Below are 27,075 nucleotides of genomic sequence, written 5' to 3' on the forward strand. Positions count from 1 at the left end.
CATGGAGACTCAGGCAAGTCAGAACACTGAGCATTCTCTTGCTTCAAGCCACCTTTCTTCCCTATTTATTTATTTATCTATCTATTTTATATGCTACCTTTCCTTCTGGAGCTCAAAGTGGCATACATAGTGCTTCTATTTCCAAGCATGAAAATAAGATTATTATATTACTCAATAAAGTTGTAAGTACTTCCAAGCAAATATATTCTCAGATGTTTTGAGCACTCAGGGAAAGTGTTGAAAATTCAATATTTTATCAACTTCATTGCAGTAGAGCAAACATCCCAGTATTTGAATTTCATCTGATTTGCACTAAACTTTTAAAATCAAATTCCTTCAGTTAGAAGAATAGCCCTATCATATTCTCTATCACCAGCTGAAAATCTCCTGCTATTAAACATGAGTTCCATAAGAGGACACTGAACAACTGTAAGGGACAGTAGCTGTGTCTAACCAAGTATGTGCATTCCAGTGTCTACCTGAAAGGAAGGCTTGTCCACCCCCCCACCCCCCTGCAGATAATTTGTTTTTAGAATGGAGAAACATCTTGGGTTTTCCCAAGAATACAATCATGGAAGTAGATCTTTTGTTTCCTGATCCTGTCTAATCTTTCCTTTTAGGTTGGTCATCTTCCTTTTGGGTAAGTACAGTTGAAGGCCTGGTGCAGCTTTTCCAATTGGTTGCCCTCAGCAAGAGTTCAGTTACAGCTTCCACTTTACACTCAGACAATATAGCCATTGCCCATGCCAATATTGGGATTGAGAGGACTGTAATCTAACATACAGGAGGATAGAGGTGGCTGACTTGTAAGATAGCCAAGATGGACATTTATAAATTGGAGACTATACTGTACTTACCACTATGACTGATATAGATAGATGATAGATAGATGATAGATGATTAGATAGATAGATAGATAGATAGATAGATAGATAGATAGACAGACAGACAGACAGACAGACAGACAGATAGATAGATAGATAGATAGATAGATAGATAGATAAGGGATAGGGATGATAGATCTGTTGAATAAAGGATCTATATACTGTACATCTATATACATCTATACATCAACATTTTGAACTGTTATTAAATAGGTACACACTAACCTGTCCATGTGGGCACTGTCCAATCTGCACAACTATAACTACAAACCTGTTAAAACAAAAAGAAAAAAAGGAAGGAGTTCAATTATGAGGCATAGCCTAATAAATCAAAGTCCTAAAACTAGATCCAATCACATCAGAATCTTATCTAGCCATAAAAATTGACCAGCACCAATTATGAGGCAAGATTAAGAATTAATCAACGTTTTAGAACAGAACATTCAGGCTTTTTTCCTAACCTTTTAGCTACTGAGGGGGTAGAGGAAGTAAGAAACAAAATATTAGGCTTAGTCATGACTATGGTGGAATCTATGATCTATCAGTAAGATTGGAGGAAAACCCAATGCAGAAATTCATTCTCCTCAAATCCAAGTAGTTACATCATAGTAATACAGAAAAATGTAGGATATCTAATTGCAGTGATGCAATCCAAGATCTTAGACGTGATCTTTGATTTGCTTTGATTTTTGTGGCATTTTGCATAAACATCAGTAGGAGCCATGAGGCCCCACCTCTCAGCTAAGGCAGAACACCAGTATCCACCATCACAGAAAAGCAATTGGGGGGAGAGTTAACATGGGGGAACCAGAAATCATCAGTCATGTAACATCTTAATATATACAACACACACACACACAAACACGCACACATACACACAAATGAATAGGTCATATACAAAAAATACATTAGTATATGGTATATGAAAATATACTATTGAAGGGCATTGTTTTGATATATGATTTTATATTCCATATATATATATATTTCACGTAGTGTGTGGGCATGCATGTGACAGTGCACTCTATCTTACTTATAAAGGGTTAACTTGCTTTGTAAAGAGCACACCATTCCCCCACCCAATTTCCTTTAGAAGCAATTAGCCAGATGCCTGACTGTCTTTGAACCAAGCAAGCTGTAAATCAGCTTGGGGCCAGGAAAGGAAAGCTGCCAGAAGAGACCTTGAAATTCCAAAGAGGAACAAAGAAGAGATAAGGACCGACATGGGCTATTCCCTTGGTAACCAGAAGAAAAAAGTTAAACTTAGGTTCACCTCTTTAGGGCCCACCTTTACTCCTCCCTGGACCATCCCAAAAATCCTTTATATGGACATGAGGGGATGTATGATCTGATTACATTTGTAAATGCCTATAAAATCTTTGTTGCTTGCTTTGCAAGGTGTGGTTCTCCTCAACACCTTACCACGGTGTTGAATGAGCCATCCAGAATGTTTCTTGGCTAATAAAACTTCTGTTAACTAAAAGCCTCGTCTCAAGTTTATTTGGTTCTCTGAACTTGGGTAAACAAATAAATAAAGGCTAGTGCCTAACACTATGATAATAACTATATTTATATAGATAGTATCATATTCAAATTGACCTTGATTTTGGGTGACTTCATGGACATATTCCTAGAGTTTTCTTGGTAATACTTAATTGGAAGTGGTTCACCACTGCTTTATCCTGGGACGTTATTTCCAACCTCTAGTCTTGATATTTCTTGGAAATCTCCCACCCAAATATTAACCAGCCCTGAACCTGCTTAGTTTTTCAAAATTAGCCAAATACAGCTAGATGCTGCTCCCAAGCTGGCCTATATTTTATATATTCATATATATATATATATATATATATATATATATATATATATATATATATATATACACACACACACACACACACACACTAATCATCACACTATTTCCTTTGCTATTCCTCAAAGTGCAGGAAAAAGTAAGTAATAGAGAGTAAAATAATGCACTGACAAGATATATGAGAAAAGGAAAGAAAATATTACTAAATCTAGTTTACGCCAACCCTGTTTAGTACACCTCTCCATATCCTTCTCTCCTTGTAAATCTTAGTTTTCATTGTATCCATACACTGATTCATGAAGGAATGGATTTAGGTACTAGGAGAGGATATATTATTTAGTTATTGTCCTCTCTGATCACGTGAGTGAGATTAGTAGAGTACCATCCTTTTGCAGTATAAACTTGGAAGCTTAAGACAAGGTTGGTTTAACCTTCTAGAAAACAGTAATCCAGGATGCTTTTAGGCAAACTGGATTTTTCCTGGTATTACCCCTTTTTATCCCTCAAAATAACAATCACAGTTTTGTGAAGAAAAAGAAGTAATATTTACTCACATAAAGTAGGTTTCAAACAGCAGTTACAATAGCAAAATAAAGGCAGGTTTAAACTACTAAGTTACTAAACTAGGCCAAAAAATGGCGTCTGAGCTGAAGAACTCAGACATGTGACTTCAGGTCGAATGCATGGTGAAGAAGAGGTAGACAGGAAGTGATTTCACAGAGTCTCCGCCTCCTTTCATGTGCCTATCTAGCAATACATGAATTGTTGGTTTTGACTACAATATCCCATAATTCATACATCACCTTTTGTTCTTTAAACCTCCCCCTCTGTCTTTTTGGCAATCCCATCAGCTTCATCCAGCCATGACTTCCTTCCTTCCAATTCATTCAGTCTATTTTCATATATCTGAATGATCCTCATCCACTCCCTCTGTGTGACCAAACCACCTCCATGTATTTGTTGCATTGATCACTTTTGTATTCAATCCACATTTTTTCAGCAGCCATTCATTCGTGATTCTCTCTCTTTTTCTTTTACTACACACACCTCTTGAGTACCTAGTCCCACTGGATCCAATTCTATGTTTCTCTTAACATATCCAACTCTCACTTTTATATGATAACATTTGCAGAAGCATGCCGTTAAAGAGCCATTGTCTGGCTGAGTCTTGTGAGGATTTGTAAAAAAAAAAAAAAAAATGCTGCAAAATAAATAAATAACTTTTCATGTCTTTCACACAAGCAAGAAATGACACATTGTGCACTGTGCGACTATTAGCATTTGCACATCTTATAAATTTCGCTGTTTCCCTATATTGGTAAACAGCCTGTTAAGGTACAGAGGTCACATTTTTTTTCCCAATTCATGTATAACTCGCAACAATATTCTCTATTTTTACTGCCAGAGGCAACCAGTAGAAACATTTTCAGATCCACACTCCTTGTTTCATTATACAATCTGTCTAATATTTACTGCAAATCATTTGGGTTCTGAGTCATCAATGTGACATTGTTTGAATAAAAAAATGCATGCAGAGTCACATCCTCAATCAACACATCTCTAACATCCCCACACACATTCTTTTTCATTTATCCATAAATACATGAAATGGTCGGGGACATCATTTATCTTCGTCTTACTCTCTGCTCATTGTTGAACCATTTGCTAGGTATTCTATTTATTCTCATGTATGATTTACTTCTGTTATATCTTTCCATTTTTTCACAAAGTGTTCCATAATTCAAGCCTATTCACTTTATCATATGCTTTCTTTATATCAACTAATATACCATAAACTTTCTTATTTACTTATTTATTTATTCTCAAGGACATTTGAACAGCAAAACGTGAACCGTGCAACCTAGACCAATTTAAAGCAATTCTACAGTCCCCAAAGGTTGCTTATTTTCACTCAGAATTCTGCCAAAACTTACATGAATCCCCCTGTAGTTTTGTGTTTTCACTTTTTCCAGCTTTCCCTTTGCATAGGGAGCCAATGACAGGATTCTTCCAATTGTCAGGCACAGATGCAGACTTCACAGTCACCCAAAATAGCCTTCATTTTAAAGTGAGAGTCAAGTCTGTTCCAGTTCTGACCTGTGCTTCAAACGCCAAGGGGATTGGAAATTAAATGCTTAATATCCACACATCATAAAGTTTAAGAATTTGCTGGGCCTCATTTGCTATTACATATTAAGAAGTTACAATAATTTGCACCCACCATTAGCGCTAGTGGGTCAGATGAAATGTGGGATGGGCGTGGAATTATCCAAGCAGACAATCCCCAATCACTTGATACCAGCCTTCCTTCATTACTTAATAGAGATGCCACTCAAAAAAATATCTGTAATGCACCTATACAAAGCATAATGCTTCCCTGGATTTTATTTACTAAGGTAATTGTGCAGGCATAAATCTGATAGGTCCACCATCCATCCACAGTCACTTCCAACAGATAGTTGAGGGATTTCTGCCATCTATATATTGATGTAAAACCCATCATTCTTAACAGTTCGTGTTATTATAGCTTAAACTACTTCATGCCATACCTGTTATGCTTAAGCCATCCTACGGCACAGTGACGTTTACAGTAGGGCTAGCAGATCTGGGCTGCAAAAATCTAGACTGCCACCAGATGAAAGCAAAGAATTAAGAGTTTTCTCCCTCTTTGCTGCCTTCTAAGTGTCATCCAAATTTCAGCACCTCAGCTCTGATAACCCTATTGTATAAATGTCACAGTAATTTGAACATATTGATATGCCAAACGGATGTTTGATCGATTTGCTTTTTTCTTACTATTATTTTAAAGCCATATTATAGCCTATGTTGGTATAACCAGCCAAACAGTGAGAACAATTGCCCTGCTCCAAAGCACACTTTCCCTTATTTCTACTGTAGTTTCATTGCAAAGAGATGCTCCTTCTAATTTACTATACTATTAAAGTGAACTATGTCTAACTACCTGGCTTCTGCTGCATCTGAATTGATTTAAAACTATTTTTATTTTCTGCTAATTTGTTGCTCCATGCTTTTTACAAGAAAAGAAGGAAATTGCTTTGTTTCTGCCTTGCAAGGAGAAAGCATTCATGGAGGGACATATACGTGAAAGAAACCCCACAGTTCTGTTATTAAAGAGAAAAATCATTTCTCTGAACCTGAGAACAGCTTACACTGATGATCTAAAGTTACAGGCTGATTGCTGGACTGATATAGGATCATATTTATTTGAACTGCTCAGAAATTGGACTCAGCATCCAATTTCCTCTAGCATAGGATGGGGAAAAAAAATTTTCTTAGAGTCAATCCTCACATCAGTCTATTCCATGAACGAATGAATGAAACTAATGGAAAGTTTGAGAATTCTTAACACTAATACAACTTAATATCTATTTTTAACTTTTTTTAAAAAGCAGATCATCCCAGCATTACAAAGATCTAATTATCATTTTAAATGTTCTTTTCTTTTCTTTTTTTTTAAGGTATATAAAAGGTCTCCTCTGATGTGAGCTTGACTCCTAGTGACTTCTCCCCAGAGATTTCTTGTCAGCAAGACGGAAGTTGTTTTCTATGGCCAAGTTCTGAGAGGGGACTTCCCTCCACCCACCCATCTCCTCTACAACCATGGGATTTCCTGTCAGTTTCCCATCCAGTACTTTTTTAAAAATAATTTTATTAAAGATTATAATTGCAATAGTAAAAACTAATACAAACTAAAAGAAAGAAAGAAGAGTAGAAAGAAAGAGTAAAAACTGTAAGGGAAAAGAAAAAAATGTAGAGAAAAGAAAGAAGAAAGAATGAAAGAAAAGCAAAAATATAATAAAGAAAGATAAAGAAGTGACTTCCAAACTTTATCCAAATATAAACAATTTTAGTAACTTTTCACCTCCTCTTAATTTACAGCCAATGATCTCTTCATCCCATGTCCCATCTCTTATCTACAAACAAATCCATAAAGCATCACCATTTCAGTCCTGGTGTTAGCAAAAGTCCATTAAGGGTTTCCAGAAATAACAACATATCTATTTAAACCTTGATCAAATAAACCAACTTTATATTCCTTCCTTTTACTTCTAACAATCTTAATCTTTAGTCCATTCAAGTACTGTCATAGAACTTGATTTCTTTTCATTTCTTTTTTGCCCCTTCTCACATGATTCATCCAAGCTTTAACAAACCTCTTTTGTAAATCCAATATAAAAGAATTATCCAGGTCACTCTCCTGGTATATTATTTGTAATTCCCTTTTGATTTTTAAAGCATCAACTGATTTCTTTTGTATGTCCAATGAGACATCTTTTTTTCCATGTCTATTTTTTCAGTGATTTTTCTCCTGAGTTCTGACAAGGATCAGACAATTCATATCACTAAACATTCTTTCATTCAGAATTCCTTTCAATATTTCTCAAATGCTCAGTCTGTCAGGTCACATCTTCTAGTACCCATGAATCACTTAAAACAATTACTTTTTTAGCTGCAACATTAGCTGGCATTTGCTTAGTGTGACAATATAAGGACAGAGTAAGCTGTGGCATTTCAGTGTTAGCTGTGGTGTGCTTTCAAAAGCACATGAGCCATGTTAGGAAGAAATGGTGGAAAGTTACTGGCATTGTTCATGACTAATAATTGAACTTGAAAAGAAACTGGGATAGCCTTCTGTGATAAAGCTGGGCTGGTAGATCTGAACAGTAATGAAAACCCTGACCTATTTGAACATCTTCCCCTCCTGGAAACGTGTGACCTGTGGGCAGACATTCTATCAGGTTCTCTCACTTACCCCCCTGCCCTTCTGGTGCTCATCATTTTATGAATGACAATCAGGCCCATTTCTCAGGTTGCTCACCAAGCTCCCGTGTAAAGGAATCCAAGTGTGGCCCCCGTGATCTGGACATTTGTTGAAAGGCAAGCAAAGAAAGGATAGGAGGAAAGACCCACTTCTGTGGCACCAATCAGAATAGCAATGGCTGTAAGAAGATAGAAAATGGATAATGAAATCCCCATAATGGAAGGATAATGGGCAGGCATAAATATACTGAGGTTTAGTCTTAGGAAGACTCATAGCTCAATAGTAAAGCGCGGGCTTTTGCGGTAGAAGACAGGAAGCTCATTTCCTGATGCTGACACTGATTGCTGTCACCTCCAGTCTGGATGACAAATTCCAGAATGCATAGTCAAAGTGGCTGCATTCTCAACAAATCTGCAGGCACCAAGTTGATTTATGTGACACAGGAAGGTTATAGGGAAAGTGAGTTAACTGTGAGTTCACACTATCATACTCCTCCTCCACTGCTTCTGCTTCTGCTTCTCCTCCTTCTTCTGCTTGTTTGGGGCAGTGGACTGTGTATATGAAGAGGTTGTAAAACCAACCTTCAACCTTCCATGTCTTTATTCTCACCTTCCCCAACTAATGCTGCTTAGACACTTTTCTCCTCCCAAAAGAGCTTTTTTCATCACATAATCTCACCAATATTACCAATCAGAAATCATTTATTAAAAAAACATGACATCAGCTCAGAGCCAATCAGATCTGCCTATAAGGAGTCAATGAAACTCTTATATTGTTCACATTCTGACTGGGGAGGAAAGATAAGAATACAATCATATCATGAGATTTATGCTTCCCACTTTTTTATTTCATGACAAGATTTTTATTCTTGCCCATTTGTTATTAGCTGTCATTATTTTCAACAAAATGTGCATTTTCTTAAGTTCAGGGCAACAGCCTCCACACATTTTTTTTTTAAATTATTTGTGAATTTTTGAAATCACTTGTCTTCTTCCATCACAGGCAGTTGCACTTAGCTACCTGAAGATAATTCAGATGGATGAAAAATTGCCTTTACTCTAAACAGTTTTTGACCATCAGTAACACATTGTCAGGTCTGATTATTGATGTGTTGACATCACCATAACTGTTAAGAAAGATTATTTTAAAATAAAACATGGTCCTAAAACAACAGCTGATTATGTTGTCTATAAATTTACAATACAGTCATTCACTGAGTTCTTCCTAAGGAAGACATGGCCTTAATATGTGCAACCAAGAGATGGATACCAACAACCTACATATCCACCAAGTAGGAGTTGTCTGTCTTACTACTAATTTTGGTTAAAGAAAAAAACCTCAAATAGCACCATAATTGAAAGGGGGACTCTTTCTAATGTTGGAGAGAGAATTTCCACAATGGTCTCTTAAACCATTTGGCTGTACCCTTATTCTAACCCCCCTTTTCCCCCAATTACATCAGAAAGATGAGGACTGGTCAGAATCTGAAATGAAGTGATTCAGGCTTTAGGCCAGTGTTTCTCAACCTTGGCAGCTTGAAGATGTGTGGACTTCATCTCCCAGGATTCCCCAGCCAGATGTGTAGACTTCATCTCCCAGAACTCCTCAGCCAGATATGTGGACTTCGTCTCCCAGAATTCCCCAGCCAGATGTGTGGACTTCATCTCCCAGGATTCCCCAGCCAGTATGCTGGCTGGGGAATTCTGGGAGATGAAGTCCACACATCTTCAAGCTGCCAAGGTTGAGAAACACCGCTTTAGGCTAAAATGTTCTAATAGAATCTTTTACCTTTAATCCACTGTGGCAGCACTCGCAGAGGGAAATAACCATCTGCAAACAGAATCATGACTTTGTTCGCTGTTGCTCCAAAGGCAAAACCCATTGCCCACCGACTGCTGGACACTCCCATTAAATCCAAGGGTCTGTGAACAAAAAGATGTTCAAATTGCATGTTCAAATTATGAGAAAGAGGAAGTGTCTAGATGGGATGAAGTATTTGACAGTAAAACAGGCTGCAGTAGTAGGCAAGGGGACTCTCTTTTTCCAAATGGGTACCAATTTTAGATGTCTGTAGCATCTACTTTGCTAGAGTTTTGCTTGTTCTTGTAGATTTTTGCTAGATCTTGTAGAATCTTGTAGAACTTTAATTTTATTATTTTATATTTCTGTTGGGAGATTGTTAACAGGTATACGCCTCCTTCATTATGGTAAAAGTAAATAACTTAAGAAAGATACATATAATATTAATAACCTAGCAGTGAAATCAAGATGGTAAAGCCATAAATCAAAGTAAACACCAGTGTTAGGCCTGTTATTCTAGATTGGGAACTGCATGATTGGAAGAATGTGCCTAAAAATCTAAGGACAATATTTTAGTTTGTGTTAAGGAATGTGATCAGTGATGGGATTAGTGAATGAATGAAGAAAAGAAAATTGTCTTCTAGGCTACACTTGTGCATATCCCTGGAAAGGTCTGAGTACATCTATGAATATTTCTATTTAAACATTGTTTTCATCTATGCCTATAAAGTAGTATTTGCAAATTTTATGCAGACTTGTATTTTCTTTATTTTGGACAATGTGTAAGTAGCCAACATAATTAGAAATTTTGTTTATAAGCTCCAGCAGCCTAGGGGGGCTCTTTTGAAATGAACTTGTTGATCTCAGTGGAGATTGATTGATTGATTGATTGATCGATCAACCTATATTTGTATGTTTTCTATTCCTTATGAGGCTGGGTAGCTTTATGTTCCAATCCAAGAAAGGTGACTCCTCATATATCCTACCAATGCAGAATTAGAAATTGTCTATAGCTCTTAAAATCTGCCTGATTCTCTACTTCTCCAGCCTAAAGTATGCTGTAACTGTGCTCAATTATATATCTCCATCCCTGGTGAGGTAAGTGAGGCCGTGACCGCCCTCTCACGGTGCCTGGAGGCTGTAAGGGTCTGGATGGGGGACAACAGGCTCCAGCTGAACCCTGGTAAGACGGAGTGGCTGTGGGTTAATGGCTCTTCTGTATCCGGGACGTTGTCATTGTTGGTGCTGGATGGGGTAGCCCTGCCCCAGACAGAGCCAGTGCGTAATTTGGGGGTCCTCCTGGACTCACAGCTCCTGCTTGAAGAACAGGCGGCAGCCATGGCCGGGAGGGCTTTCGCACAGCTCCGGCTTGTGCACCAGTTACACCCTTTCCTGGATCTGGGTGCCCTTTGAAAGCTCACTCAGGCCCTTATTATCTCCCAGATAGACTACTGCAATGCGCTCTACTTGGGGCTACCCTTGAAGAATATCCGGAAACTTCAGCTGGTCCAGAATGTGGCCGCGCAAGCTATTTTTGGGGTCCAAAAAAGGACCCATATAACATCATTGCTCCGTGAGCTGCATTGGGTACTGGTTTGCTTCCGGGTCCCATTCAAGGTGTTGGTTATCACCTTTAAAGCCCTCCAAGCATTGGGGCCAGGTTACCTGAGGGACCGCCTCTCCCCCACGATTTCAACCCGTCCCACCCGATCACACAGAGAGGGAATGCTCCGGACCCCCTCGGCAAAAGAACTCCGACTAGCGGGGCCCAGAGGCAGCCTTCTCTGCTGTAGCCCCTGCCCTTTGGAACATCTTGCCCCCAGAGGTGAGACAGGCCCCCTCACTCCCGGCCTTTCGGAGGGACTTGAAGACCTGGCTCTGCCATCTGGCCTGGGGGGGGAGGGAGGTCACCAGATGTGGGGTTGGCTAGCCCCCTAGAGGCCTGGTGTTGCTGCCTTGAATCATCGGCCTCCTGGATTTTTTTCCTTTTATTTCTATAAACCTGTACTGTTATAAATTTTAATTGTATATTTATTTATTGTTTTAATATGTTCTGAGCTGCCCAGAGTCCCCCATTGGGGGGAGATGGGCGAGGACAAGTTAAATAGATAGATAGATAGATAGATAGATAGATAGATAGATAGATAGATAGATAGATAGATAGATAGACAGACAGACAGACAGACAGACAGACAGACAGACAGACAGACAGACAGACAGACAGACATACTTACATAACAACCCCACACCTCCTGTTGAGGAGATGACATTTTTCATCAATGACATTTCTCCTGGCTTTTTTTTCAAGACAAGACAGCACCACAATTATGGCAATCTGTAAAAGAAGGAAAGAAAATCCATGAGTTCCAGGAAGTCAAGGAATGCTGCTTGCCAACAATGGTAAGTTCTTATCATTTTACTTACTGATGGAAGAAGTGAATAATGCAAAAAAGGTTCCAGGTCTGTTGGGCTTGTACAGGTTTCATTACAGGTTTTATTTTGGGACTGACTGCATAGAATACACAAATGCAAATAACAGATTTAATTGAAAGCTGCATTCTGTACATTAAATAATAGTTTCTGATGGAAAAAAATGGAGAATGGCTCTGTGGGACCAATGAAGAAATGCAATCTCTAAATACATGGGTAGCCCAAACTTTCTTGATTCAGCTTCCGTCAAGTTAGGGGAAAGAGTCCAAGCGCAATAATACAGTGGGTGTTTTGTATGCAGAAGAGCTGAGCTTTTATGCCCGGCATTGCCTGGTAGGGCTAGAAAACCCCTCATTGTGAAACTTGGAGGAGTCTTAGCCTGCCCATAGGCAGTATGTTCAAACTGGATTGGAGAAATGTAGGGCACCAGTTTGGGGGAAGGGTGATTAAGTATAGGTGTGAATTAAAGTTTACCTCTATGCTCATGTACATGTGCTCTATATTGGCCCTTGAAAGAGTCTACCGAGAAGTTTTGAGGAGCCACTTCCTGAACCCCTTTCTGCAATGGCAGGCAGCCCAGTTCTTTGTAATGATGAGAGTAGGGTCAATCTTTCAAGGGAGCTACATTGATTTTGGGCTATCTAAACTGGGCTGCAAAAAATCTGGATGACCACTAAATGACAGCAAAGGAATAAAGAAAACTTTAATTCTTTAGTCTTACAGGTAGTTCTTGTTTAGCAACGACAATTGGGACTGGCAACTCGCTTGTTAAGTGAAGCAGTCTCTAAGTGAAAGAGAGACTGTGCTTATGATCTTACTTCAGCTTTCCTTTGCTTTACAGATCTACGAAGGCTGTAAATGCAAGGACTGATTGCAAAGTTACTGGTTCATCACTGTTGTAACTGCGAAGAGTTGCTAAACAAGCCAGTTGCTAAATGAGGACTACCTGTATATAGCAGTTGCCTGGAATTTTGCAGCCAACTCCCAATTTTGCCAGTGGGATTGCAGTCTATGATACTTTACCATCTATTCTCATCTATGCAGCATTCTAAGTTTCTGACCGTGAAAGATAGAGAACATGTCATTTGATAATAGTTCTGTCTGTCTACCTACCTACCTACCTACCTACCCACCTACCTTCTTTCCTCTCTCCAGGGAGCTCAGAGTATCATGAGGAAGTCTTTCTCCTTTGCTCCCTGAACTACCCTACAAAATAAGTTAGGCTGAACTCTAGAGATTCACCAACGACACCCACTGAGCTTTATGGCTAAGCAGGGGGTTGAACACAGGAACCTGCAGACCTGGTCCAACATTCTCTCATCAGCACCAGCACTTCCACGAACTACTTCTATGAATTAATCTTATTGACCATGCTCAGAGGAAATGGTTTCCATTCAGGACTTGATTCATCATTCTGTAAGCCACAGACTCTTCACCAACAGAAGAGCTTTCAGAGGATTAATAAATAATAAGCTGTCAGCAGATACTTGGTCAAGAACAAGGCCATGTATAGCTGCTTAGTTAGACTGATGCAAAGAAGACAGGGTGATTCTTGAATATACTGGAGATGGGGACCACTGTATTTCCTGTCTGAGTTAATAAGGATATTTGGTTGAGGCAAGTAGGCGGCAAGGGAAGGCAGTAAGGACAGAGTTTAGAAGAGCAGGCTCAGCAAAATCACAGAGATAAAAGAAGCAGGGCTTTTGAAACCATTTTTCTGTCTGAGGTGGCAGGCAAGATGTGTCTCCCTCCGATTTCCCATAAGGAAGTCAACCAAATCTATAACTGAATCTTCCTTTAACATTAATGATAAGACATCATCTACCATCATATTTAAGGACACTAGGCTAGCTTAGTGGGTACAACTCAGACCCTGTCCTCCAGGAGGGTTAGGAAACCCCAAGAAAGGCTGCCAGAAATGTATTCACCACTACCTCTCATGTCCCCACCCCAAGCATTTGCCCTGAGGCAGCCATCTCACTCTAACCAGAGTTGTCCCCGTTGCTCAAACTGGCTCATCCTCTCATTCATTACTGAAGCTCCTAACATCATGACTTCGCTAACAAAGTGCAGCAGATGGAACAAGGTGGGCACAGGTTTCTTCTGTAGGACTGCACTTGTACTCTACTTAAGTTGTCATGGCAAAATTGGACATGAGAGATAAACTGCAATCCAAGGGCTGCAGTCCAAGGGCTCAAGCAGGGATGGTGTGCAGGGCAAAGATTGACGGAATCTGGAGTAGTAAGAGGTCAGAAATGAGAGAGGAGGGCTAGGAAGGCCTTTTCAGTTATTCTTCAAATGCACTAAGCTTTGCACTGATTGAAAATAAAAAGAGTATTATTGTGGGAATATCATGCAAAAGCTACGGTATCCTTCAAATAATATGTCAAGCAATCTAGGATACAGGCAAGCGCCCTACACCAGATACTACCATCAAACTAGTGCCTCCTAAATCAGAGAAACGATGGAGAAAGATTTCTATAAAAGACTCAGCAGAAAGAGATTGGTGCTTCATCCTCCTCTTACTTATCTAACCCCCTTTTAGCCTGGGGTTCAAGTCAAATAGTCCCTCTGCAATTGGCCAGATGCATCTACCAAGGTTGCCCTAGGCTTCTTTCAGGGGGCGGAAAGCTGCAGAAGAAAATAAGTGGTTGAGAGGAGGATTAAGCACCCCCTCTAACTTCCTGATAATCCCTGCAAATACCCTCCTTTCCCCCACATGAGCATTGTGAGTTCAGCAAGTCTCATGGTTGTATCTCCCCTGCTCTAAACTTACCATGCCTCTAGAGAGGGCATCATGGCCAGGCTGAGAAAAGCTGTGTCAGTTAGATGGATGCAATTCTATAGGCCACCAGAGGAAACGATATGATGTCTCTGTCTTCTTTGTTTCATGTTCCTTTCTTAATCCTTCTGACGATTGGAGATTGCAAAGGTAATTCTAAGGTTGTTTGTAATTCCAACAGAACTGGCCGCTCATAAAGCAAACATTTGGTTAAACATTTGCCTGTCATGAGGGCACAATGAGGAAGTTGTGTAGGAGCTAACCAACCAGGAGAGTCTCCCAGTTATCTGCAGACACCACAGTTAGCAACCATAAGTAAAAAAAAAAGCCTTCCAATCAATGACACTGCACAGAAAAATGCAGTACGAAGTTCAGATGAGAAATTCAAGAGGGCGTGCAAGATGCAAAACAATATGACTTGAACAGCACAGGCTGAGTTGATGATATCCGGTGAGTCATTTACTGAAAAGGCTTTCCAGACTAATTTATGGTGCCCTCAACCTTAGTGGAATCAGGTGCTTTGTTTTGTTTTATTAAAAAATTCCCTCTCACCCTTATGGGTGGTATGTGTCTTCCTCAATCTCACGTCCTCTACCAGAGGCCTGGGAGTTTGAGGGTTCTGCATAGTATCTTAGCTGTTCCTAGCACTTCACTCCTCTGGGCAGAGAGCTCTGAGGTTGTTCCTGGGATCTGTTAGAGCCCCTCTCCCAGCTTAGGAGTCACAGCCCTGAGTGTTCCTACCATCACTGGGACCACTTTGGCCTTTACTTTCCACATCCTCTCTAGTTCCTCCTTCAGGCCCTGGTACTTCTCCAGCTTCTGATACTCCTTTTTCCTGATGTTGTGTCACTTGGCATCGCTACATCTATCACCACTGCTGTCTTCTGGTCCTTGTCTACTACCACAATGTCTGGTTGATTGGCCAATACCTGCCTGTCCATCTGGATCTGGAAGTCGCACAGGATCTTAGCCCTGTTATCTCCACGACCTTCTGTGGAATCTCCCATCTGGCCTTGGGAGGGTCTAGCCCATACACTGTGCAGATGTTCCTGTACGCAATGCCAGCTACTTGGTTGTGCCGTTCAGTATATGCTGTTCCTGCCTGCATCTTACACCCTGCCACTATGTGTTGGACTGTCTCTGAGGCCTCTGCACAATCTGCACCTTGGGTCCTGTCTAGTGTGGTAGACCCCTGCTTCTATGGATCTGGTGCTTAGTGCTTGGGCTACTATGATCAGTGCCTCAGTGCTGTCTTTTAGTCCAGCCCTTTCCAGCCACTGATAGGATTTCCCAATGTCAGCCACCTCAGCTATCTGTCAATGGTACAACCCATGCAGGGACTTGTCTTGCCATGGTACTTCCTCCACTTGAACTTCCTCCCATGTCTGCTGCTGCCTCAGGCATTCTCTCAGCAGCTTATCTTTGGGTGCCATCTTAGTGATGTACTCCTGGATGCTCTGGGTTTCATCCAGGACAGTGGCCTTAACACTCATCAGACACTGCCCACCCTCTTTACAGCTGGTGTACAATCTCTGGGTGTTGGACTTGGGGTGGAAACCTCCATACATTGTGAGGAGCTTCCGGGTCTTCACACCGGCAGCCTCCATGTCCTCCTTTGACCAGCTCAGTATACTGGCAGCATATCTGATGACTGGCAGGGCATATGTGTTGATGGCATTGATCTTGTTCTTCCCATTAAGCTGGCTCTTCAGGACCTGTCTTATCCTTTGGTGGTGGGTACGCACTGGGTAACTAGTTGTTTCTCAGTTAGTGTGGATGTAGGTCTTCTGTCCATCCATAGTTCCCTCATATGTTTCATATATCCCCTCTCATTATGTCTACTGTTGTAGTAGCATTCCATCAATTCCAAGTTCTCTTGTCTCATCCATATATGGTTTGTTCCAGTAGCCCACTTATCGTCAGATTCTCCTGGTTCCCCAACATCTGATGTAGACCTTGTTAATCCAGGTGATGTCCGAGCCGGCATGACTCTTTTAGTTTGTGTCACTCTCACATTTGAGGTTGGCAGGTGAAGCGTTGGGGGGTCTTTGCCCAAGGACCCCTACTGGTAAGGTAGATACCAGCTGGGATTTGAACCCAGAGACCCCTTTGATGGTCTCCTGCATCAAAGGCGGTGCTCTAACCACTACGCTGTCCAGCCGCTTTTATATATAGAAATTTTAATTAAAGAATAAAAACAATACCATTTGTGTTGGCTTAACATTTCTTGTCTATAAAATGCTTCTTGTGCTGACAGCCACAAAGGTGTTTTCAGGCACAACCTGGATTTGTATCTGTTCCACATTCTGAATATGACATATAGTGATTTTTAAAATCCACGTTAACCTTGATTTTGTTGTACCACAAATATCCATGCCACCTAAATCTCAGGTCGTGTCCTAATTCCAAAAGCCTTCAGTTTCTCAACAGCACCCACTCTTTCATCCAAACCAAACAGCAAACTGCAAAGTAAAATTTCAAATCAGGTAAACCCAATCCTCCTCTTTCCTTGCCATCTTGTAACATTTTGTATTCAACCAGGGTTTTTTTTCCCCCTGCCACACAAATTTAGATAGATCCTTCTGCCACTGTTCAAACGGCGCATCAGTTGTCAAAACAGATATTGTCTGAAACAAAAACATCATTGTAGGTAAAACATTCATTTTTGTCATAGAAATTCTCCCCAACAGTGACAAGTGGCTAACCTATTGTAAGATACTAGAATTTTGTCGGGAGAATGTGAAATAAAATCAAGAGAAGAACTGGTGGTAGAGGGATACACTTGTCAATGGTTCTCTTATTTACAACTATTAGAAAGATTTAAAGTAGACCCAAGAATTTATGGTTCTGAACATTCTAAGACTGACTTCGAAATAGTATACATCATTGTATACAAATGGCGAACATGTAATTGCTAAAATGTATAAACTTTTATTGAAATTTGAAACAGAAGAAGAACAAGTGAAGGAATGTATGATGCCAATAGAAGAGATTATATGTAGCTCAGGGTTGTACTTATAACTGCTGCAAAGAAAATCAGAAGCCACTTTTTTGTATCTTTTTCTTTCTTTTCTATTTTTTCTTTTTTCTTTCTTGCACTTTTAGCTTTCTTTTCAATCTTTCTTTTTCTTTCTTTTTTCCTACTATATATGAGTTTGTATTAGTTTTTTATTTTCTTTTTACAAGTCTTTCATAAAATTATAATTTAAAAAGAATAAAAACAATACACATTTTGAAAGAGAAAAGGAAAAGGAAGGAAAAGTAATAAGTGAAAAGAAGTGCAAAGAAAGGAAGAGAAGAGAAGAGAAGAGAAGAGAAGAGAAGAGAAGAGAAGAGAAGAGAAAGTTATAAAGAAAAAGCTTTAATTGCTGTCCTCCTAACAGCAACTAAAAGTACATTTATATTTTATCCTCTCTAAGGTTACAATATAATTTCCTTATTTCCATAATCTACCCTTTCTAATCATCACACCCATAAATCACAAGTTCATTTTTTTCCTTTTCAGCAAAAAGTCCCTAAGGGGTTTCCAGTCACGAATAAATGCAGTTATTGTCCTTTCTCTAATCAAACAAGCTGATTTTGCCATCCCTGCTCATTCTGTCATTTTCACCAGCCATTCCTCCATTGTGGGTATTTGAGTGTCTTTCCATTTTCGTGAATATAATACTCTCACAGCAGTTACCATATATAAAAACAATCTTCCATAACTCTTTTCTAACTGTCTATCCATTCATCCCAACAAGCAGAGTTCTTCAAGCCCCCACCATGGCTGTTCGGTTTCCAAATTAAAATAGTAAAAACAAGTAAATAAAGGCTGTGTACCTAACCCTCACAAAGTTAGAGCTCTCATCTCATCCCGAGAGTGGAATCCAGAAACCTGGGATGGAGATATGTGGGATTCGGATGACGAGGAATCCAGTTTGACAGAAGGGGAGGATGAAGGAGATAAGAATGCTTGGGCAGCTGAGGCATGACCTATGGTCACTAATAAATCTACGGGGCCACCTGGCAACCCACAGGCTGCTTAGGCAACATACACTGTCATAGATTAGTGTACACTCAGCAGAAGCTAGCTGATATGTCTAAAACTAACAGGCAGAAGCCAGGAGAAAGGCTAAGCCAGTGGTGAGTAAGATTGTGGGATCAGGGAGCTAGCAGCCTTTCCTTAATTGGAGAGGAATTAGTTAAGTTGGGGGCATGATCCAGAGACACCTTGATGAATCAGTATTTGAGCTTGCCTCAGGTGGGTGTAGCAAGGTCTTTATTTCATTGGGGTGTACTGGCCATGCATGCCAGACCTCCTGCTGCTATGGACTGGGAATGTGAGAGATGGATAAAATATGTTATTATTGACAAATAGTAGCTTGAGCATACTAAGAGTGCAGCTGTGTGAGAGATAAGGAAGTAGTGTTAAGTGTTATGGTTATCAAATAGTGGCAGATGGAGAGGAAGTTGTCTCCCTGTGTGGGACAATGTAAATAAAAACTAATTTAACCTGGGGCAGTCTTTATCAGTATAATGCAATTAGCTGAAACCTTGAGCAAATTACCATAGACTTGCAATGGGGAAAAGAGGAGGGACCAGGAAGAAATCATAGAGCGGCCGGAAAGACTGTACACCCTGAGTACCTTAGCCAATGGGGAAAAGGGGAGGGACTTGCGATCGGGAATGTATATAATTAGGCTGGAGTGTGTATGTGGGCGTGGCTTCTTATTTGCAAGGAAGCCCACCAGCCTTTGCAAACGCTTCCAATAAACTTTACTTCTGACTAACCCACAGAGAGATTTGTGCTGCTTGTTTCGCACAGGAAGAACAGGTGCCTCCATAGCATACCACTGAAGAAGCAGTAGATCAATTCAGAGGAATGGCCATGCAAGCAGGGAGGTGCCAGCAGGGGTTTGCAGGACCTGGCGTTCAACATCTCACCACAGGGATGAGGGCACGTTTCATGAAAGGGGGCCCTTCCCATATGCGTGGCCCTTTGCTGGCATTACTGGATCCAGCACAGGGAACAACCGTGGGGGAGGCTGTAGTGCTGATAGAACAACTAGGAGATCTATAGAGAGAAAATGCTCCCAAATGTCGTACTTGAGTGGCTAAAGAGGGAGAAAGTTCTGAGAAGAAAGAATTGGATAATAAAGTAACACGGGGCCAAATGTTTAGAGACCTTCTTCAAATAGGGGTGTTCAAAGCAGACATAAACTACATTTCGACCCTAGAGTTGTATAAAATATGGAAACAAAAATGTGCCACTGACCAGAAAGAGGGTCAAGGAAAAGCACAAGCGAGGGAAGTGACCCCTACAGCCCCACTGAAGAGCAATTCTATTCTTCTCTACCTAGAAAAGGCATAAGGGGGTGGGAGATGCCCCAGCCTCTGGATTAGGGCTGTGATAAAACTCCAGTGCTAAGGCTAATAGACCGCTCTCCCTGGAGACCAATGCCCCCATTTGCCATTAACAATTTACTGGGCTCATGGAAATGCACAAGAGGTGTTGGCTGTGAGGGACCCAGGGTCAGATGTGACAGTCATACATGAGAATCCTAACAAGCGTCAGGGTGTGAGAGATGGATAAAATATCTGTTATTATTGACAAAGAAATAGTAACTTGAGTATGCTAAGAATGCAGCCGTGTGAGAGATAAGGAAGTAGTGTTAAGTGTTATGGTTATCAAATAGTGGCAGATTGGAGAGGAAGTTGTCTCCTTGTGTGGGACAATGTAAATAAAAATTAATTTGGAGCAATCTTTATCAGTATAATGCAATTAGCTGAAACCTTGAGCAATTACCATAGATGAGGTGGGAGGGACCAGGAAGAAATCCTAGAGCGGCCGGAAAGATTGTGACCTCAGAGTACCTCGGCCAATGGGGGAAATGGGGAAGTTTGAGTGTCGGCCTAGGGTTGTATAAAATGTGCTGAAATCTGTAAGAAGCGTGGCTTCTTATTTGCAACGAAGCCCACCAGCCTTTGCAAACGCTTCCAATAAACTTTACTTCTGACTAACCCAGAGAGATTTGTGCTGCTTGTTTCACACAAGGGGAATATTGTATACATGAATGCATATGGAAATGGGGAGGAGCGCACTACACAAGTGAAGGATTTTTTGTCTGTGGCCATGGTCAGAAAAGATCAGGAAAGGGAAAGTGTTGGCAGGACGAATGATAAGCAGTAAAAGCTGACCAGCGAATGCTCCGACCGGGTGGCTTTTTCTGGGAGCCCTTAAAGGGGCAGGTAATGAAAAACAGAGTTTGAGGGAGAAAGTAAGAAAGTGCAGAAGGAGTTGGCACAGAAAAGGAGATTCAGTTGTTCAGTTCATTTGGTTTGAAGCAAGTGAGCATATGTTGTGTGTAGAAATCTGATTGATTATTGTACTTGTCTTTAGTAATGCATGTGAGAACCTTGTAAACAAAGGAACCAAAGAAGAGATGAAGTTTTATAGGCTTTTGCTCTGTAAAATTTAGGATCTGATTCAGTGTGTGCATTTGGAACTGCTTGCCATTGCAAAGGAAGTGGCAGGTTCTTGTCAAATGTGTGTTTTCCTTCCTTTCTTTTCTTTTGAAGCCAAGGAGAGGAAGGGCTAAGTATTTCTTGTGGAGAGCCAGTTTGGTGTAGTGGTTAAGGCACCAGGCTAGAAACTGGGGAACTATAAGTTCTAGTCCTGCCTTCATTGCACGGCATCCAACTGGGTGACTTGGGGCCAGTTACTGTCTCTCAGCCCTAGGAAGGAGGCGCTGGCAAGCCACTTCGGAAAGACATGCCAAGAATGCTGGGAGTCAAGACTGACTCACAAACACAAGAGAGATTAGGGGATTTTCTCCAGCCTAATGTCTTTCAAAGACAGGAAAAAAAGCCTTATGAAGGGTTTCCTACCCTTCTTATGGCTTTGGAGGCTTTAGTTGACTGAGTAGCAGAAAAAGTCTGAGAGAAGTCTGAGACAAGAATAGAAACAAGAACCAAGAACCGGTGAAAGTAAGGTTATATAGAAGAGAAGCTTTTTTGGAAATGAGTTAACAAACAAAAAGAATTCTGTTTATTTAAACCTGTCCGCATAGAGTCAACTTGCCAGATCCTTTAGAAAGCAATACCAAAACATGGAGGTTGTCAGAACAGTTCTTACCTCCAGAAGGGAAGTCTTGCTGTTTCACTGTTTCACATATCATGTCCTTTCTCTGGGCTTCTAAGTGGAGAGGTGGTCTTTTTTTTTCAGACTGGGAAAGCAAACACAGCAGGAATGGGAACAGGGGTGAGATGGGATAGCATGTTGCCTGGATGCCAGTTTGTGCATATCTCCCATCGGTCAGTTGGAGAGAGTGCAGCTCTCTGGTCATGGGAAACTCTATACCTAGTGAGGAGAGCAACAGGAAGGCAGCGTTTGCCAGATGATGTGAAAATGTTTCTGAGGGTTTGAGGATGAAGCTGGTGTCTCTGCAGAAATGTCCCTAAATCAAACTGCTGAACCTCAGGTGACAATGCCCATCAGGTTAGGTGGAAGTGTCAGTGATCAATGATGAATTGTTTTCATGGCTATAATGTATTTCTGAGCCTCCAGAGTCACAGGTAGCAGAACTCACAGAGCCGTTGAGGGAGAAGGACAGTGGGAAAAGGTCATAATCCTCCTGCCCGCAAGTGGGAGCTTCTGGATTGAAATGATGTGGCTGTTGTATGACACCGAGGGCTGGATGAAACGGGCCCATGAGTCTCAGTCACTTTCTGGGTGTTCCTCGAAGTCTATCAATGGCTTACAGACCTGCGGGTACAAAGTTTAAGGATGAATTGGCCCCATCTGCAGAGAGGGAGGGAGGCAGACTCCCTCCACCACCACCACCCTGCCTTTTCTCCCATATGCAGACAAATACAAATTCTGTTATAAATTCCATGAATGTCCCCTAAGAATTCTTTCTACTTCGTTACCCCAGGAATGACCATTTACTACTCCATTTTATCAACCAATGTCAATCCTTTCTGTGTAAATTGCAGACTTTGTGATGAGGTGGTTGCCACATTGGAAGGACATAGCATCTGTGTAGATCTGTCCAATATAGGATGCCCACCATCTCCTCAGGATCCGAAGATAGCAATGGAAGGGAGAGTTTTGCATCATCTTTGCAGTAATAATGCCTCAGCCCGACTACTAGAGGATATTGTCCATGAGAGTTTCATGAAGATACTAGACATGAGGAGGGAGGGCAGGACCAGAATGTCACCTGCCAGCAACCATCCGTGAGCTGATGGCGCTGAGGTTGAACAGCCATCCCTCTCCAGTGTCTGAATACCACCCTCTGAATCCTCACCTCTAAACCGGACTGGAGACACTACCACAGCCTGTTCTGGCTCCATGGTTGAGAGGAGGATTCAGCATCCACAGAGCGATCAGAGGGAACGATAGCTCTATCCCGTCTATTCCCAGGCATACCTCACTGATCAAAGCAATCTGGGCAGTCTCTGTCCCAAAACCCTGACCAGAAGCCAGACTGAAATGGATCAAAACGATCATTGCCATCTGAGATGCCCTGAAATTGCCAGGACACAATGCAACTTAAAGCGTACTGTTAGAAGCTGACACTTTTCAGAAGTGATTTTCATTCATTTTTCCAGAACAGCTTCAGCTCCAGATGTACTTTATTACTGAACAGTGGATTTGGAAGCATTCCTTGTAACAATCAGGAGGCTCCATGTTTCATGCACAACTTTTTGGATCATCTGTTATTTTCCTTATACAACCAAACGACACAGAAGTAAAAATCTAAATCCAAAGTTAGGTCCGAATGTGTGCAAAAGTAGAAGAGTTAATTTCAAGGTTGTTCTTTTAATGATTTGGTCCATGGATACATATGTAATTTAAGCACTGTTTTATCTTAGAGGAGTCACATACAAGAACAAATAGGCCCATAAGAATTTCTATTCTAACCCATGATGCTTGAGAGAATGGCTCCACTGTAATTTGTTGAATTCCATAACGTGTATATTCCCCTGAGAGTTCTGCTTGACTCTTGGTGACTTCTCAGACAAATCCATGTAGTTTTCTTGGCAGCAGTAGGAAGAAACACTGACAGAGCAAGTCCCAAATGGATAATTCAATAAGCAACATGATTGGATGATTGATTGATTGATTGATTGATTGATTGACTGACAAAAATTGCCTACTGCCCAGTAACCAGAGTCTAGGGTTCACCCAAGCAAAATATTCATATTTTGGGACTATGATATCACCATGAAGAATTTATGATTTTGATGGCTTCATCTATGATAATGGAGGTACACGTTCAGATGAATTCTTCAGGAAAATTACATCTCTAGCTAATAAGTGTTCACTTTTGCAGAAAAAAGCAGTATGTACAGCCTTATGTACTGCGGGGCACAACCATTCCAGAGGGCGAGTGATTCACTGATCTTTGCCGCTACTCACTCTACCGTAGTGTTGCCAGCTGAGGCAGCCGCAGGATCCCAAAGGCAGAAGGAATGACAGGGGCCAGAATGCCCACAATTAGCAAAGCTTTCCTGATTAATTCTGCATCCCCTTCAGAGAGATTCTGTCCCAATCAACTCTGATCGGCATGAATAAGGGGAGAGGGAAGCCAAGACAAGCCCCTCCAGCAGGCCGCTTGTGGCAGGTGTTACACATGCTGCTCCCAGGTTCGGCTTATGGTCACTCACTCACACACTCACAGCCTGTTGAGGCACGCGGATCTTGTCAGCCCCCCTTGCTTTCTACCTGGGTTTCCAGATAGGTGCGGCTGGAGCAGACAGACACACAGCCCTGGTCAACAGCCGGGAAATAATTAGGGATACACACAAATCACTCCCAACCGAACACTGAGGCACAAGAGGTTCTTTGTAATACACGGAGACCCAGTGAATTTACAGTAACAGCAAAACTTTACTGGTTGCAAGGTACATTTGCTCTTTCTCATACACACACACACACACGTCCTCATCCAAACTTACCCACGTCCTTCCCAACTAGGCTGCCAGGCACTAGCTAGAGGGACGGAAGCCGCCAAGTCTGGATCCAAAGATGACTCAGATGACTCGGAGTGGGCGGGCTTTGGGACCTCTTTTATCCCCAAAAGTACAAGTTGATGGGATTGGGGTGAGGGCCTCCATGTGCTCAGGCCCAACCTCCTCTTTCTGGTTCAGGTCCTTTGTTTTTTCCTTAATTTTCCTTAACGACTTGCTTTCTTCTTATCTACCTCCCTGAAGGGATCTCATAGATAAGTTTCCTGGCTTTTCTCCTCTCTGCTTACATGCCTGCTTCATCTTTAGGTTATGGCAGCTTCAGCCTAGTCTCACACAGGCAGGTTTATGGCCTGCTGTTCCCTGTCCACATCTGGCTCCAGAAAAGCAGTATCAGGAAAAGAAGTCAAGCAGCACCTTTGTCATTTGCATATCAACAAGAAACAGCTGCAGAGTTTCTGTGAAAAGAAGGAATAATCACATCCTTTAGATAACAGGCAGGAAAGTTGTTATAGTTTTTAGGTTAGAGCAGATAGATTGTTGTGGTTAGGACTGCCAGTGTTAAGAGACTATGTGCAGTTCCAAAAAGGAAAAATAGGAAGACGTTAGCTGCACCAGTCGAGAATTCGTATGATGGTCTTTAATACCTCTTTAATCTGCTATTGAGGACTGACTGCCTAACTGTTGTTTGCCTAGGCATCTCTGGGGAAGAGGGGCAAGGGAAGAAAGTGACGTCATGATGTCACACTGTCAATCCGATGGCTTCCATACTTGTGTCAGACCTTGGGAATCCAAGAACAAAAGGACAAGCTTCGTGTGGTGACATCACAGCATTTGTGTCATCTTTTTTCTATCCTCCAGACCACAGGCAGTCACGGAGAGTCGAGGGGCCGAGGGCTTCCTGAGCGGCGCTCTAGCCAGTAGTAAATCATCAGGGAATGGTAAAGTCCCCTGCAGTATGTGAGTAAAGTATGTAAATAAAGTTTAAGGCCCAGTAAGTAAGCTACTACGGTAGATAGAGATGATAGAGAGATAGATGAGAGATAGAGACAGAGACGTAGATTTTGCTGGTTTCATTGCTAACTTGACTCGGATTTCTGTATGGCTGTACAGCTCTGTGATGTGGGATAGAATTTGCCCCGTCCATTAGGGAAGCTTTCCTGAAGACAGAAGGTAACCTTGTTGCTGTCAGATGCCAGGACTGAGCCATTTTTAACAATTTTTTTTTTTAATTCTCAAAATTGTCACCTCTCAAAAGGTGTCGTCTTCAAGGGCTGTTTCTTCCAGAGCGGATAATCTGGAAACCAGTCACCCCTTATCTACTTCCATGCCATTTTTACCTCTTTAGTGTTTTGTAAGTCAGCCAAAACTGAATAGCTGTTCCATACGATGGTACAACTTCTTAGATGAAACTGAAATATTTAGCCAGTTTCCCAAAGCACCTTTTTTTGTCCTGTCTCTGCAGGTAAAGAAGCCTTCCGGGTCATCTCATGTTGAACATCTGTTGGTGTGTTTCGTGCAGTGGAAAGGAGGAGGAATAGCCAAAGAAGCCGCAATTGTTGCAAGGTTACAGCAGAGGGGAGAAATAGCTGGAAATACTGGGCTGGAGGTGTGCTGGCACTGGATGTGAAGTCCGGTGAAGGGAACTGATAATCTGAGTCAAAGTGAAAAGCTCAACCAGATAGGGATAACAGCAATCTGACCGGACAAAAGGAGAGCCACGCGTCTTTGATCGCTGAACGGCTAAGACATGACAGGGAGCAGAGGGGAGAGGGGGCTGCTGCTCATGATCCTGGGGGCTCTTTGCAGGTTTCTTTCTTATAGCCTGCAGACCATCTCCCAGATTTGGGACTGAAGACCATGTTATCACTCAAGCTGTCCTATCTCGGCAGCAAGATTCAGAAGTAGTGAAGGGATCTCTCTCTTTACGATCCCTGGCCTTTGGGGGCCTCCAGGCTCTCTCTCACTTCACACCCCTGCTTTTTCATTGCCAAGACCTGCATTTCTCAACTTGCTACTGTGCGAAACAAGCAGCGCAAATCTCTCTCTCTGGGTTGGTCAGAAGTAAAGTTTTATTGGAAGCGTTTGCAAAGGCTGGTGGGCTTCCTTGCAAATAAGAAGCCACGCCCACATACACACTCCAGCCTAATTATATACATTCCCGATCACAAGTCCCTCCCCTTTTCCCCATTGGCTAAGGTACTCAGGGTGTACAGTCTTTCCGGCCGCTCTATGATTTCTTCCTGGTCCCTCCCCTTTTCCCCATTGCAAGTCTATGGTAATTTGCTCAAGGTTTCAGCTAATTGCATTATACTGATAAAGACTGTCCCAGGTTAAATTAGTTTTTATTTACATTGTCCCACACAAGGAGACAACTTCCTCTCCATCTGCCACTATTTGATAACCATAACACTTAACACTACTTCCTTATCTCTCACACAGCTGCACTCTTAGTATGCTCAAGCTACTATTTGTCAATAATATTTTATCCATCTCTCACAATCCACCCTTTTTCTTTTTACTCTTTTATTTTGACACTGTCAAGCTCTTGTAGCATTATTGCAACTTCTTGTCGCCTTTGGCTCCTGACATTTCTAAGTGTGTGATGAGGTACCAATCCTTCCAACTC

General features: G+C 41.5%; 1 protein-coding gene and 1 long non-coding RNA gene across 3 annotated transcripts in view; one reads left to right on the plus strand and one right to left on the minus strand.

Annotated features, from left to right (window-relative positions):
• Positions 1–14,653, minus strand: part of LOC103066752 (stimulated by retinoic acid gene 6 protein-like) — a 28,095-nt gene extending 13,442 nt beyond the window's left edge. Inside the window, exons 1-6 of one of the 2 annotated variants that reach the window (XM_015888221.3) lie at positions 14,487–14,653; positions 11,705–11,789; positions 11,515–11,615; positions 9,269–9,402; positions 7,538–7,658; positions 1,110–1,155 (exon numbers count right to left, since the gene is read on the minus strand). In XM_015888221.3, coding sequence (XP_015743707.3) covers positions 1,110–1,155; positions 7,538–7,658; positions 9,269–9,402; positions 11,515–11,615; positions 11,705–11,789; positions 14,487–14,509 — 510 coding nt within the window. In that variant the 5' untranslated portion in view covers positions 14,510–14,653. The remainder of the gene's footprint in view (positions 1–1,109; positions 1,156–7,537; positions 7,659–9,268; positions 9,403–11,514; positions 11,616–11,704; positions 11,790–14,486) is intronic. The other variant, XM_025167186.2, reaches the window with a different exon arrangement.
• A 113-nt stretch (positions 14,654–14,766) lies between these two features.
• LOC148213870 (uncharacterized) lies at positions 14,767–26,640 on the plus strand. Its single transcript, XR_015793810.1, has 3 exons — positions 14,767–14,942; positions 25,308–25,406; positions 25,912–26,640. It is a non-coding gene; the product is annotated as an uncharacterized LOC148213870 (long non-coding RNA).
• Positions 26,641–27,075: the final 435 nt, after the last annotated feature.

Source organism: Python bivittatus, unplaced genomic scaffold (genome assembly GCF_059951505.1).
Source record: "Python bivittatus isolate LINGU-HERP-01145 unplaced genomic scaffold, Pbiv_v1 ctg000850_np1212, whole genome shotgun sequence".
Lineage (NCBI taxonomy): Eukaryota > Metazoa > Chordata > Lepidosauria > Squamata > Pythonidae > Python > Python bivittatus.